The sequence below is a fragment of the Ovis canadensis genome, chromosome 2 (assembly GCF_042477335.2).
Source record: "Ovis canadensis isolate MfBH-ARS-UI-01 breed Bighorn chromosome 2, ARS-UI_OviCan_v2, whole genome shotgun sequence".
NCBI lineage: Eukaryota > Metazoa > Chordata > Mammalia > Artiodactyla > Bovidae > Ovis > Ovis canadensis.
This window is the reverse complement of record NC_091246.1, coordinates 105,690,566-105,704,044: the sequence shown is the minus strand read 5'-3', so window position 1 is coordinate 105,704,044 and position 13,479 is coordinate 105,690,566. Positions and strand designations below refer to the sequence as shown.

At 49.8% G+C, this 13,479-nt stretch overlaps 1 protein-coding gene across 2 annotated transcripts in view; it reads left to right on the top strand.

The window, feature by feature from the left end:
* Positions 1-8,380, top strand: part of FAM167A (family with sequence similarity 167 member A) — a 31,450-nt gene extending 23,070 nt beyond the window's left edge. For both annotated transcript variants that reach the window (XM_069574184.1, XM_069574185.1), the window contains exon 3: positions 5,325-8,380. In XM_069574184.1, coding sequence (XP_069430285.1) covers positions 5,325-5,588 — 264 coding nt within the window. In that variant the 3' untranslated portion in view covers positions 5,589-8,380. The remainder of the gene's footprint in view (positions 1-5,324) is intronic.
* Positions 8,381-13,479: the final 5,099 nt, after the last annotated feature.

Below are 13,479 nucleotides of genomic sequence, written 5' to 3'. Positions count from 1 at the left end.
GGGGTGAGAAAGCACACCCACCAAAGCGGGGAGGGGGGGCTGGGTGGCCACTGGCCCAGGCCCTGTTGCAATAGTTGTGCTGCTCTGAGTGCTTGGCTGCAGGCAACACACGTTAGAGTCTCTGAGTCAGATAAGAATGGCTCTTAGGAGAGCCTGTTTCTTTCTCTCTTTCTTTTGAGGGCAGGAAAAACTTATTGTACCAGTCACAGAACTTGGTCTCAGGCAACAGAAGCTACCACTGACTATCTTAAGTCAAACTGATTGAAAGGGGATTTTTTAAAATTAATTTCTATTGGAGTAGAGTTGCTTTACAATGTTGTGTTAGTTTCAGGCATACAGCAAAGTGAACGAGCTGTATATTTACATATACCCACTCTTTTAGAAATTCTTTCCCTATATAGGTCATTACAGAGTGTTGAGTAGAGTTCCCTGTGAAATACAGTAGGTCCTTATTATCTATTTTATGCATATATCAGTAGTGTATAGATCCCAATCTCCCAGTTCATCCTGGCCTCCCTTCCTCCTTGGTATCTGGATGTTTTGTGGAATTTAGAAAAATGGTATAGATGATCTTATTTGGAGAGATTGGTTGTTTCTTAAGGTGAAAGGTGAAACTCCAAGGGAGGGAAGATTTAACTAAAGTGGTAATTAAGTTGCTTTGCAAGAGGAAGAGCTTCCCAGGTGGCTCAAGTGTAAAGAATCCAATTGCCAACCCAGGACACTCAAGTTTGACCCCGGGGTTGGGAAGATCCCCTGAAGGAGGAAATGGCAACCCACTCCAGTATTCTTGCCTGGACAATCTAAAGGACAGAGCAGCCTGGTGAGCTACCGTCCATGGGGGTCACCAAAGAGTCAGATACCACTTAGCAACTTTACAACAACATCTGCAAGAGGAGGAGGGAGATTTCTCCAGTTGTCTTTGATGAGATGAGGGGGTGTGATGAGTGGTAAGGCTCCAGGGTCGGGGGATAGAAAGGGAGAATCGAGGAGGGTGGCGGCCAAGGAAACGCAGGAAACAGAAGAATCTGCGTGCGTAAGTGGTTTGCTGTGAGGTCTCTTTGTCCGAGTCTCATGGGTCATTAGTGATTTCCTGGAGAGTTAAAAGAGGAACTGACTACTCCTGCCTCTGGACTGGCAGGAATAAAAACAAGCACTGCAGTAAAACGTTGAGGAGAACAGTATGGCGATTCCTCAAAAGCTTAAACATACGATGACTACATGATCCAGCAATTCCACTTCTTAGTTTCCGCCCAAAAGAAGCAAAAGCAGGGACTCAGAGCCTGCTGCACCTGTGTTCATAGCAGCGGTATTCACAAGAGCCAAGAGCTGGAAGCAGCCCAGACACCCATTCATCCATGGATGAGCGGATACGCCACATGTGAGCTATACACGCAGTGGAATATACATCAGCTTTAGAAAGGAAATCTGACTCGTGCTACAACGTGAGTGAATCTCGAATGAATGAAATATGACAGTCAGAAAACAGTAAATAATGTACTGATTCCACTTAACTCGAGGTGACCAGATAGTCAAATCCACAGAATGGTAGTTGCCAGGGGCTAAGGGAGGGGAAATGGGCAGTTATTAATTAATGGAGATGGAGCTCCAAGTTTGCAAGATGGAAAGAATTCTGAAGAGAGTTGGTGGTGATGGTCACACAGCAATGTAAAAGTTTTTAATGCCACTGAACTGCACACTTCACAATGGTTTAGACGCTCAGGTTTTATCCTTTGTGTATTTTAACACAATTGAAGAAATCCTAGCGGTGGGGGAAAGAGCCTCTTAGCTCTGCACATTTTTCTCAGGTTTCTTCAGGGGCTCATAAAACTTGATTCTATATGGATTCGGTTTGATTGCAGTGAAGTTACCTCTTCACTGAGGACTCAGTTTAGGATTTAAGGTGTGGAGTCCCCTTGGAAAACTCCTGTGTGGTCTGCAGAGGAGGTGGGAATAGGGCCAGCACTGCTGCTTTTCCTTGAAGCCCTGGAACAAACACTATTTCTTTGACTATTAAGTGAAATAGTGGATTTCTATTCAGGAGTCATAACAAAATATGTCTTGCAGGCGAGACATAGGATGGGCTGCTCACATGATCAGGTGCCCTCAGGACCAAGGCAGTGGAGGAAACAGAATTCCCAGCCCCTTCCAGTGTTCCACTCTCCAACAAGGGGAGTGACCAGGACACCATCCCCACCGGAAGCGGTTTCCTTCCTTCTAGGCAGAGGTGAACACCTCCAAGCTCAGAGGGTGGCAGGTGGCTCCACCAAGGTGGCCTTGTCCAAGGAAATTAGTCAGGTGCCTTACTATCACCGCTCTTTCAGCTGATTTTCCAACCCTAAATTGTTCTCAGACTCTTGACCAAATCTATTTGCCATAGAAAAATAGCCCCTTTCTCCCATCAGGCATCCCTGCCCACCACATCTCGCAGAGACTTGCAGACACCTGGTCAAAACTGAAATTCTCCAACTTTAAAGGATATTTTCAGATTGAAGATCCAACGAGGCCAGTTTCTGGGTTCACATCTGAGCCATAGGCTTCCTAGCTTTCAAAGAGATCTATCTTCAAATTACAGGAAACCCCAAAAAGAAGTGCTTCAAGCCAAACTCCCAGAAGACCATGTTAAATAAAGCAGTGATGTGAGCTGGCACTATCTTTCAGACAAATTGGACCCCCATCTCCTTCAGAAGGGCTTAGGCAGCACCTAGCCCAGCTTCCAAATAAGTGAATGAATGAACAGTCACCCTCTGGCGAGCCTGCCATCATTAATTTGGCTCTACTAGAGTAGTCTGATTGGCAATGCATCTGGGTTGTGATGCCCAAGCACTGAGAAGTAAACAGATGAACTGGATGCTATGAACTGGCTGTTAAATACTTTGGTGGTGATGGTCATTAAATACTTTGCTGATCCCCAAGCAAGACTTCCTATCCTGATTTTACTCATCTATGAAGTCTGGATAAAAGAGATCTGGAGAAGCACATCAAGCAATGAAAGGGAGAAAGTAGAGCAATGAAATGCTTATTGGTGGAGTCCCTAATTTTTCTGCAATGCACTCGATTCTAAGCCTGAAGAGGGAAAAGTGAGGGTGTTAACGTTTATTTGCATAACCAGCAGGAAAGTCCCTCTGGAATCTCACAGTTGGTCTTTCTAAATCAGTTTGGGCTCCAAGCACTGGCTGAACAACACAGCTGAGCGTGAAGAAACAGAAGGACGTAAACATTAACCACTTGCAAGCAGAGCAGAGCAAACAGTGAGAAGGAATCAGATCTCGTGCCAAGTAGGGGCAGCTGGTGACCTCAGTGACCAAGTGTCATTAATGGAAAACACTCCACTAGGAGCCTGAGGAGACCCTGGGAGCCAAGCTGGGACACGGAATAGCTCATTAAAACTCTTCTGGATTCAACCAAACTGCCACCCCCGACACGTTGGGGCTGGCTGTATGGGTCCAACAAACGTAACCTGTAAGTGAATCTTGGAAACTGTAAATGTGTGGCCAGGTGAGGAGTTATTATCCCATTTCTTCCTCAGTAGGAAAAAATTAACAAACACTAAATATATCATGAACCTTCTCCTAGGAGACGGAAATGGAACCCACTCCAGTGTTCTTGCCTGGAGAATCCCAGGGACAGGGGCGCCTGGTGGGCTGCTGTCTATGGGGTCACACAGAGTCGGACACGACTGAAGTGACTTAGCTTAGCTTCTCCTAGGTCATGGGCACAAAACGAGTCCCATGCCCCACACTCCAGCTCTACCTAAAGAGCTGAGCACCTCCTCCCAGCTCCGTCAGTGAGCTTTGTGACTTGTCATGAGGACTGGCTTTGCTGAGCCTCTGCCTCTTCATTTAGAAACTGTGAGTGCACGCGTGCATGTTAAGTCACTTCAGGCATGTCCCACTCTTTGCGACCCTATGGACTGTAGCCCGCTAGGCTGCTCTGTCCATGGGATTCTCCAACAAGACTACTGGAGTGGGTTGCCACGCCCTCCTCCAGGGCATCTTCTCGACCCAGGGATCGAACCTGAGTGTCTTATTTCTCCTACACTGGCAGGCAGGTTCTCTACCACTAGCACCATCTGAGAAGCCCAGAAATTGTGAGTAGGATGGTGATATTACTTCCAGAGTTGTAGTGAAGATTAGGTGTCGCATATCAACATACCCAGTTCATGTCCGCCCTCTCCTCCCCAATTCATACGTTGAAGCCCTGGGCCCCAGTGTGACAGTGTTGGAAGGCAGGGCCTTTGGAGATGATTAGATGTTCCGGTCATGGGAGTAGAGCCTTTTGGTGGGATTATTGTCCTTATAGAGGAAAAGAGACCAGAGCACTCTCTCTGCATCACGTGAGGACACAGAAGGTGGAAGAACCTGTCAGTCAGGAAGAGCGTCCTCACTGGGAACTGAATCAGCACACCAAGTCCTGGAACTTGGACTTCCCAGCCTGCAGAACCATGAGAAATAAATGTCTGTTGTTTAAGCCACTCAGTTTATGGTATTTTGCATGGCGGCCTGGGCTGACTAATACCTTCTCAGAAAGCTTAGAACAGCGCCTAGCTCACAGGAAAACATCCAATAAATATTAGCATGTATTTATGTTTGGCTCTTTTGAAATAAGAAGTATTGCAAATACTCTTAAATGTTTAAATAATAAGGTGACAGCATACCCACCAGCCAGCATGTAATATAAAACAGCATCAACAGAGTTGAAGCCCGGAATACCTTCCCCAATTGCAGTCTCTCCTTCCTGCCCAGAGTAACCATGCTCCTGAACTTGGTATGTATCATTCCCATGCATTTCTTTATACCCTTACTCCATTTGTAAACAATGAGAATGAGCTGGAGATGCTTCCAAGCCAGGACTGACACACACGCCTTCCAGAAGGATTTGGACACAGCATCTAGCTTAGCGCAAAGGGCTGTGCGGCAAGCGTGTCCTCGTTTGTCGCCTCACTCTATGATTTCACCTCCCTGACCTGAGAACAGGCTGCCCTCTCTGTGCTCTGCTTAGTCGCTTAGTCGTGTCGGACTCTTTGCGACCCCATGGGCTGTAGCCTGCCAGGCTCCTCTGTCCATGGGGATTCTCCAGGCAAGAGTACTGGAGTGGGCTGCCATTTCCTCCTCCAGGAGGATCTTCCCAATGCACGGATCGAACCAAGGCCTCCCGCATTGCGGGCAGATTGTTTACCGTCTGAGCCACCAGGGAAGGGACCCCAGATGATGCTAGCCGGTCGTTAGGTCTGTTAGCCGGGGTCTGTGCTGGTAAGGGACTTGCAGCACCCCGGCTCCCCCTCCAGCCTGGCGCTGACGCCTCCCCTCCTCGCTCTTCCCTGGCAGATGGAGATGCGGCTTCAGGACCAGCAGCTGGCGCGGCAGCTCATGCGCCTGCGCAGTGACATCCACCAGCTGAAGGTCGAGCAGACCTGCGACCTCCACCGGCGGATGCTCAACGACGCCACCTACGAGCTCGAGGAGCGCGACGAGCTGTCCGACCTCTTCTGCGACGCTCCCCTCGCCTCCTCCTTCAGTCTTTCTGCGCCACTCAAGCTCATCGGGGTCACCAAGATGAACATCAACTCCCGCAGGTTTTCTCTGTGCTGAGAAGCCCTAGACGGGGCGGTGGAGCCAGAACGAGGGCTTGGGAAGTGGACCGGGGGTGTAGGAAGGGAGCTGAGGCCCAGCTACCCCAGTGGGTCTCTCCGGAGGCAGGGTGTCCCTGGGACAAGTGCTCTTGGAGCCCAGCTGTGGAGCCCAGTGTCCCCACGCCTGACCCTGGTTTAGTACCCAGAGTCCTGCAGACCGGCCGCTCCATCCGATGTTCAGTGAGACCTCGGTACCCCACGCACCCGTCTCATCTCCCCACTCAGTAACCCAGATTCCTGTTTCCTGGAATCACTGGTGCTATGACCTGGGAACCCAAAGTGGGGGGGCGGGGATGGCCAAAGCTGTGATTCTTGCAGAAGGCTTCCCCAAGGACACCGAACCCCAGAAGGGAGGTGATTAGATACGTCAGCAGCGCCCATGACATGTCACTGTGCTCTGAGGCTCGCTTCACCCTAAGTGGCTGACTCAGCAACCTCAGCAGGGACCCACCAGCAAAGGAAAATCAAAAGGAACCAACAGGTGGCTCTCGGGGAAGCAGGCCCCACCTGCCGCCAGCGCCCTGGGCAAGGTCTTAGACCTTGGTCCCACAGGTGCCAGGTAAAGTGTTTCCAGTAAGTGGGGTCCCGCCAGTGTAGCCAGGGTGGAACAGGTCCGCTCTGGCCACATACACCCGTCCCAGCCTCCAAATAACCCCTTTGCTGTCACTCCACAACCTGGGATAGGGAGGGCCTAGGGCTTCCCCGGGGGGCCAGCAGAGGCCTCCTGGTGGATTCTGACGTTGTTACCTCCGTCACCTTTGTGCCCTCTGCAGAAGCTCGCCCTGAGCCTCCTCTGAGATTCTGTGCCTGATTTAAACACCTAACTTTAACTGAATCAGACTGTTACTAACCTATGGCCAGCTTGTTTATACCTGTTTGATTTTTGCCCAAATGGTGAACCAGTGGGTAAGTCAAGTTTGACAGAGGTTCAGAGTTTGGTTTTAAAAGGTTCTCCCTAAGGACAGGTGGGAGAGGCAGCAAGGTGAGGACTGAGACCTCCACAGTTTAGGAAGTTAACCTAGTGGAATGCCCTGTGCCTGGGGGTTTTGGGTGTTTGACCCAAAGTCTTTGATCCTTCTAGCCAAGCCCTCTGGTTCATTGAGGAATACAAGAGGCTAGTGGAGGGGAGGGGAGGGCCCCCCCAACCCCGAGGCTCCTCAGCTCTTTAGTGGCTGTAGAATATGGATGTGTTAATTATAATCATTATTAATAATGCCTACACGGATCATGTATCAATGAACTTGAATTCCAAAGATGGTACTAAGGCTTTGCCAAACCACTGCCAAGCTCTCTACTCTCCGCCTCACTCAACCCTGTCACCTCCCAAGTTGAAATTCTGCTTGCCGTCAGCATTCTGTCGTCGAAGTGGGGTGCCCTATTGCTCTGTCTTCCCTGCTTCGCCCTCCTGTAGTTTTATCAAGGCCCATGCATACTTGCACACACGCACGCACGCACGCACGCACGCACGCGCACACACACACACACACACACACACACCATGACCCATGCTGGGGAAAGGTTGGTTTCCTCTTGTGGCCTGGGAGTAGGAGTTTATAAATGATTGGTCCCTGGTTAGACAGAGGATAATTTGGTGTTTCCTTGTGATTTCTAAGAGCCAGAGGGTTTATGCTTCCTTCAAAGATGCTACAACCACCTAGCCAAGATCTGTTTCAAGCTGACTCTGAGCAGTGGCAGAAGTCTGAGGCCTTGAGGTCCATGGAGAAGGCCTCAGTGGAAGGCCAGGCAGCCCCACTCCTGTCCTCAACCCAGCAATGCCTTTCCTCCGGGGTTCTGTACAGATGCTGCCAAGCCCTACAGAGGCACACCTGCCAGCCTTCCTCCAGAAGAGCCCTTGAGGTCGTGGGGTATCAGGCTGGCCTGCACACACTCACACCCACTCTACAGAGACGTGAACATATACACACTCAACCCACACGGGCAAGCCCATTCCATATTCTGGAAGAAAAGTGCCAGACTGGTTATTTTTCTTTCTAGAAACCAGTCATTACAGTCACTGAAAAAGCTGGAATCAACCAAAGCTGAGTGATCTAGCTGAATGGCATCAAGTCAGTGGATGAGTCAACTGGGCAGTTCGGTTGCTCAGTTAACCTAATGATTCCTTTCTTTGAGATCAAGACACACACCTTTTGGAATAGGTTAGTTGTCTGAGCTATTGTGCTTAGTTCATCCCCAGAGAATCTTCCTTTGGGATAAGGGAGGAGGGGATCAGGAAGAGAAGCCCAGGGAAAGACAGGTGTGCTTTCTTAGTCACGGTGCAGCATCTGTTAGCAGCCTTATTTCCAAGGTGAAGGCAAACAACTAACCGGGTCAGTTCAGCCCTGTGAAGTCCCTGCCTCGTGTGGTCAAGAGACGTCTGAGTCAGTCACAGCCTAACCTTCCTCACCTCAGAGCAGCCTTCCAGCTCTACCATGTGTATGCAGTACTGTTGCAGTTTTACTCATCATCTGCCCATCTCTCCGACACCCCCAAGAACCCCTGGGTTTAAAACGCAAAGTCTCTGTTGACACTGCCAAGCAGGGCAATGTCTGACACCTTCGTGGACTCAGCAGTGATCCCAGAGGCCTGGGGAGCCCGGACGGGCTTGAGATGACCTGCCCCTGCCCCAGGCCTCCTCCCTGTATCAATACCAAGTGCTATTATGTAATCGATGGACAATTTATAATTTTATTTTTTATGATTGTTTCTATATTGCTGTTAGCAAAAGTGAAATTAAAATATTTCAAAAGGACATCTTTATAAAGAGGAGACGTGTCCTTCCTTTTACCTTGTTCCTGTTACAGCACTCGCTGGGCCAAGCACTGAATTGAAAGGAAGAGAAACAAAGAGGGAGTGGGGAGGAGGGTGGGGGGAGGAGGAGCTACAGGATTCGCTGTCCTGCCTTCCTGGTGCCTTCCCTCGCGCTGGGCTGTTTGGTGGTGATGCCATCGGGAGCTTCCCAGCTCAGGAGGTGAAATTAAGATACCCAGCCATTATTCCTGTCTGTGACCAAAGCCGGAGCCGAAGCAAACCCACTGTGTCCTGCGCTGTGTGCTAAGTCGCTTCAGTCCTGTCTGACTCTTTGCGACCACATGTAGCCCTCTAGGCTCCTTTGAGATTCTCCAGGTAAGAATACTGGAGTGGAGGGCCATTTCCTCCTCCAGAGGGTCTTCCCGACCCAGGGCTTGAACCCAAGTCTCTTGCATCTCTGGCATAGGCAGGCGGGTACTTTACCACTAGCGCCACCTGGGAAGCCCCTCCCTCTCCTGCATTAAACACTTCAAACGTGACTGGATTCAGAATACTTGGGTCAAACTCAGAGCACAGCTGGATAGTGGACCCACAGGACGTATATTTCAAATCACAACTCCATCATCCAAGTACGTTGCCTCGCATTACTGTCCCGTGTGGAGAATTTGTGTCAAACTCATTCAACATCTCAAGCGGTGGTCCTCAAAATGAAGGCCGCATAAAGCACCACCTGGAGCAGCCGATGCAAATGCGTATTCCCAGGAAATTCCTGGGCTCTGCTCAAGGGTCCTGGTGTGCAGCTCTGACTTAGGGCCTAGGAATCTGTTCTAACAAACACCCCCGTGAGACCAGCATAGGTGGTCCACAGACACTTAGAGAAGCCTGCAAAGGAACAAAGCAGGCAGGGAAGGCATGCTTGATTTACTTTGGGACCTGCTGCGGGACACCCTTTAGATACTTCGGAGGTGAAACCAGCAGGGCCCACCGGTGGCTGGAGACTAAGGCTGGCTCCCTGGTCAGCAGCTGGATGGGGGTTGCTGTTTACTGAGATGAGAAAATTTGAGGGGCGCCCAAGTCAGGAGACGGGCAACATTAACAGTTCCATCTCAGTTCTGTTATATTTAAATGTCTATCAAACGTCCAAGCAGGAAGTGAGTAGGTGCCAGGCTGCAAGAACTTGGACTTCAGAAAAAGACCAATGTTGGATGCATAAATTGGGGAACCTGGATTTGGGTGTTTGGGTGATATTGAAAAGCACCATACCCAGATAAACTCGTTTAGGAAGAAAGTGTTGACTAAATTACAACACCCTAGGGACTCCAGCATCTAGGGTTCTGATAGAGAAGGAACAGTCCAAGGAGACTTAGAAAGACCAGCTGGTAAAGTACAGGGGAAAACAGATGAAAGAGGCAAATGTGTCAAGGAGAGTGTTGTCAATATCGACTGCTGTGGAGAAATTAAAGAAAAGGTACACAGAGAGAGAAACAGTGTTTTCAAGCAAGACAGAGCCCATTTGTCCTTTATTACAGCAACAATAGCCCTTTCAGATCAGCGGTAACACAGAAGTCCAGTTGTGTGGGTTGAGGACAAAATGGAAAGTGAAGAAATGGATTGTTTCAAGTTGGTTTGCTGTAAAGGGAGCTGAGAAATAGGAGCGTCATGACTTCAAAGTCATGAAGTCAGGGAAACAATTTTTGGTTTCCTTGAAACAGTGTATAACAAAATAAATGCATGATAACAAAATAAATGCATGATAGAGTATTAATTGTACAGTAACTGTATCACAATAAAATGTATAATAAAGGTGCTGGCATAATATATAATAGAATAAAGGTGCTGACAATCTGTTAGGAAAGAAGAAATGGATGGTGCAAGAGAGAGAAGAAAGTAATTGTAACAGTGAAGTTCTTAAGGAGGAGAGGAGGGGAATGTCAGTGTGTAAGTGGGGGAGCCGGGCTGGGAGGGAAGCAAAGACCCTCCTTTCACTGTCGTGAGAGGGAAGATTGAAGATGAGTGGCTTAAGGAATCTCTGGTTGGAAGAGGAGGAGAGGCCTATTGGATCCTTCCTATTGTCCTTGTAAAACAGGAGAGTGAGTTGGAGTTGGTGGAATGTTGAAAGTCTGGGAAGAAAGTTTTGAAATAATTATCTCATCAGGTGGGCCTGTTCATTTACTAGGAAGAGTAGTGGAACCATCCGGCAGTGTTGGCTCCCCATTTGAAACTTGTGGCCTTTCAGGGTGATGCAGATCCTGTGAATGAGGTTGTGTGTGTGTGTGTGTTCCCTCCAGCAATGGTTAGATGCTGCAGCGTACACAAAGAGCAGGCACAGTGGCGAGGGGGTGTGCCAGGCAGGTACACGGGAGGATGGGGAAGCACAAGTTAAAGTGTTTTGCAAAAGAGCAACCAGTGTTGAATCAAGGAGTCCCAACTGAGTAAGGAGGGAAGAGGGAACACGGAGATGCAGCAGTGGAGTGCTGGGACCACAGCTGGAGGTCCAGGCGCCATCTGGGACTCTGCGTGACAGGGCTGGTGGAGAAAGCCTGGACAGGTAGTGATCAGAGTGTGGGGACAGTGCAGGTTCGTCTTCCAGAGGCCCAGCCTGACGCTATGTTAGCTGCCTGGTGGCTCTGGCTAAGTGCGTGCTACATGCATAGGCGATGTTGGTCAAGACCCAGAGCCCCGTGCAGACCTCACCCGGCTTATTTAGAAAGGGGCCTTTGTGCTCAGTCGACAGCGTTCCCCTTGGCTTCTCTGCAATAGGAGAGCATCGCTCACTGTAACTCCCTGTCAAAGTCCCGAGTCTGAGACTGTGATGGCTGGGGAAGAGGGGCTGGGGGAGCGCACAGTGGCGGCCCCAGCAGGACACACAGGCCAAGTACAACCAGGGACCTATCTGATGGGAATCTGATTGGAACCACTCAGACACATGGAAGGTTTCAGACGAGGCTATTTTTAAATACCCCGTTCACAGGCTCAAAGCAAACACTGGTTGAGACAGCTAGGCGGTCTCCGAGGGAAGTTGATTCAGGAAGAGAAACCTCAAACACTGGAGTGCTCTGGACAGTAGTCACCCACACTCATGGCAAAGAGATAAGTCCTTTGGGGATGTTTCCCAACCGGCAGGGACAGGCGCCTATAGTGGATGGAAATTCCCTGGGAAGTGATCCGGCAAGGCATGGTCCAGCTCTGCAGGACTGGAGTGTGTTTATTTCCTAGACCATCTTATCAGACAGGGAGCCCCTCAGTCATGCTTCTTCCAGCCCCTTCCTCCCAACATGGGGACAACTGAAGCCTGAAAAAGGACCCAAGGGACTCTGCCTCCCTCAAGGAAACTCCCTCCCGAGGGGGACCCAGGCACCCACCCACTGCCCTCGAGCCTCACCTGGTCAGGGTGCCCCATCTGGTGGAATGAGACTGAGGCAGAACAAGGGCTCTTCCTCTCCTATCCTGTTGCACCAGTCAGGGTGGGTGGGAAGTGGAATTGTCCCAGCATCCCAAGCTGGGGAGGACTTGACCCAGGGCGTCCGGGCTTACAGAACCTTTGGAAGAGTCAGGCTGTTTTAAGACGTGATTCCCAGAGCTGCTCTGCATTCCAGCAGGCAAACTTTTGGGCTCCGGCAGTACTGGAGTGGGTGATTCTCAAGAGGTCTTCTGTCTGCCTCTCTGCCTGCCGACACCACTGGGTTTTTACTCACACAAACCACCCCCCCCCCCAACAGAAGATGTGTGAGTTTCCCACCCCTATCAATTCTTCAGATACCAACTGGGTGTTCTACATCTTAATTTTGACACTGTCCACACACAAAATGTTGTTCCCTATATCCCCCACTCCCAACCATTGTAGCCTCAGCTCAGCTGTCTACACCTCTCTCTAAGGAAAGACTGAATGTACCATCCTAAAGACGTGGTATGGTGCCCAGGAAGTGAAAAGGGATGCTCTGAAAGCAGGTTTCTGTTAAATGTTTTCAGCCGCTTCTGTTTCTAGCAGAGGAGACACAGAGTCTTCCTGAGTGGTCCCTTTCAGAAAAGTGTATCTGAGGGACTCACTGACCATCCCCCTGGGGGAGGAGAGCCAGGAGTCCCTGTGCTGTTGGCTGCCTGGGAGCGGTGGGCAAACTGCACCCACACAAGAAACCTCCTGAAGAAAATGACCTTGACGCCTCTACAGCTTCAAAAGGACCTCTAAGGCTGAATGCCTGGCTCCTTCATAGGAACACAGATGTGCAGTGAGGCATGCACCCCAGGGGCTGGGACCCAGGAGGAGGTGACCGCACAGCTTCAAGGGACAAAGCAGGGAGCAAGAAGCAGCCTTGGGGAGTGATGAGTCTTAGGGAAGAAGGGACAGGAGAGAGACTTGCCCTGGTGGAATGGGGCTAGAAGTCAGTCATATACCGTCAGAAGAGCATGGCTTTATATCAACCCCAAGCTGCAGGTGGGGCACACCATATGCTGTCAGAGTCAGGTGGCATTAGCAATCCGAGCACGAGTTTTTTCTTCTCCTGTCCTGCGAACAAAGAAGCAGGTCCAAGAGCCGGAGTGGCTGACCCCTGTCACCGTCTGGGTGATGCAGAACTGGGAATGCACCAAGGCCTCCTAACTCATCTTGGCTCTTCCCAGCACCCTCTCTTACCCGAAGAACCTTGCCTCTGGACTCACACAGAGAAGGAGATCTGAGAAAACAAATCTGGGAAGTTCTTCCCCTGGTACTGTAAATAATTTTTTTTTTTCAGATTTTTAATATGGAGTTTGGTGGTTCAGATGGTGAAGAATCCACCTGCAATGTGGGAGACCCAGGTTTGATCCCTGGGTTGGAAAGATCCCCTGGAGAAGGGAATGGCAACCCACTCCAGTATTCTTGCCTGGACAATCCCATGGACAGAGGAGCCTGGTGGGCTACAGTCCATGGAATCGCAAAGAATCAAACAGGACTGAGCGACTAACACTTATTGAGTTAAGGAAATCCTAAAATGCCCCCTGCTGGAGAGACAGAGGAATCTACTAATACGTGGTTTGTTGTCCAAAGACTGTAGCATCAAGAATTTACACCTTGATATTTCCATTTATGATCGTCATCACTGTACATATTTGGTGGAAAATTCAAA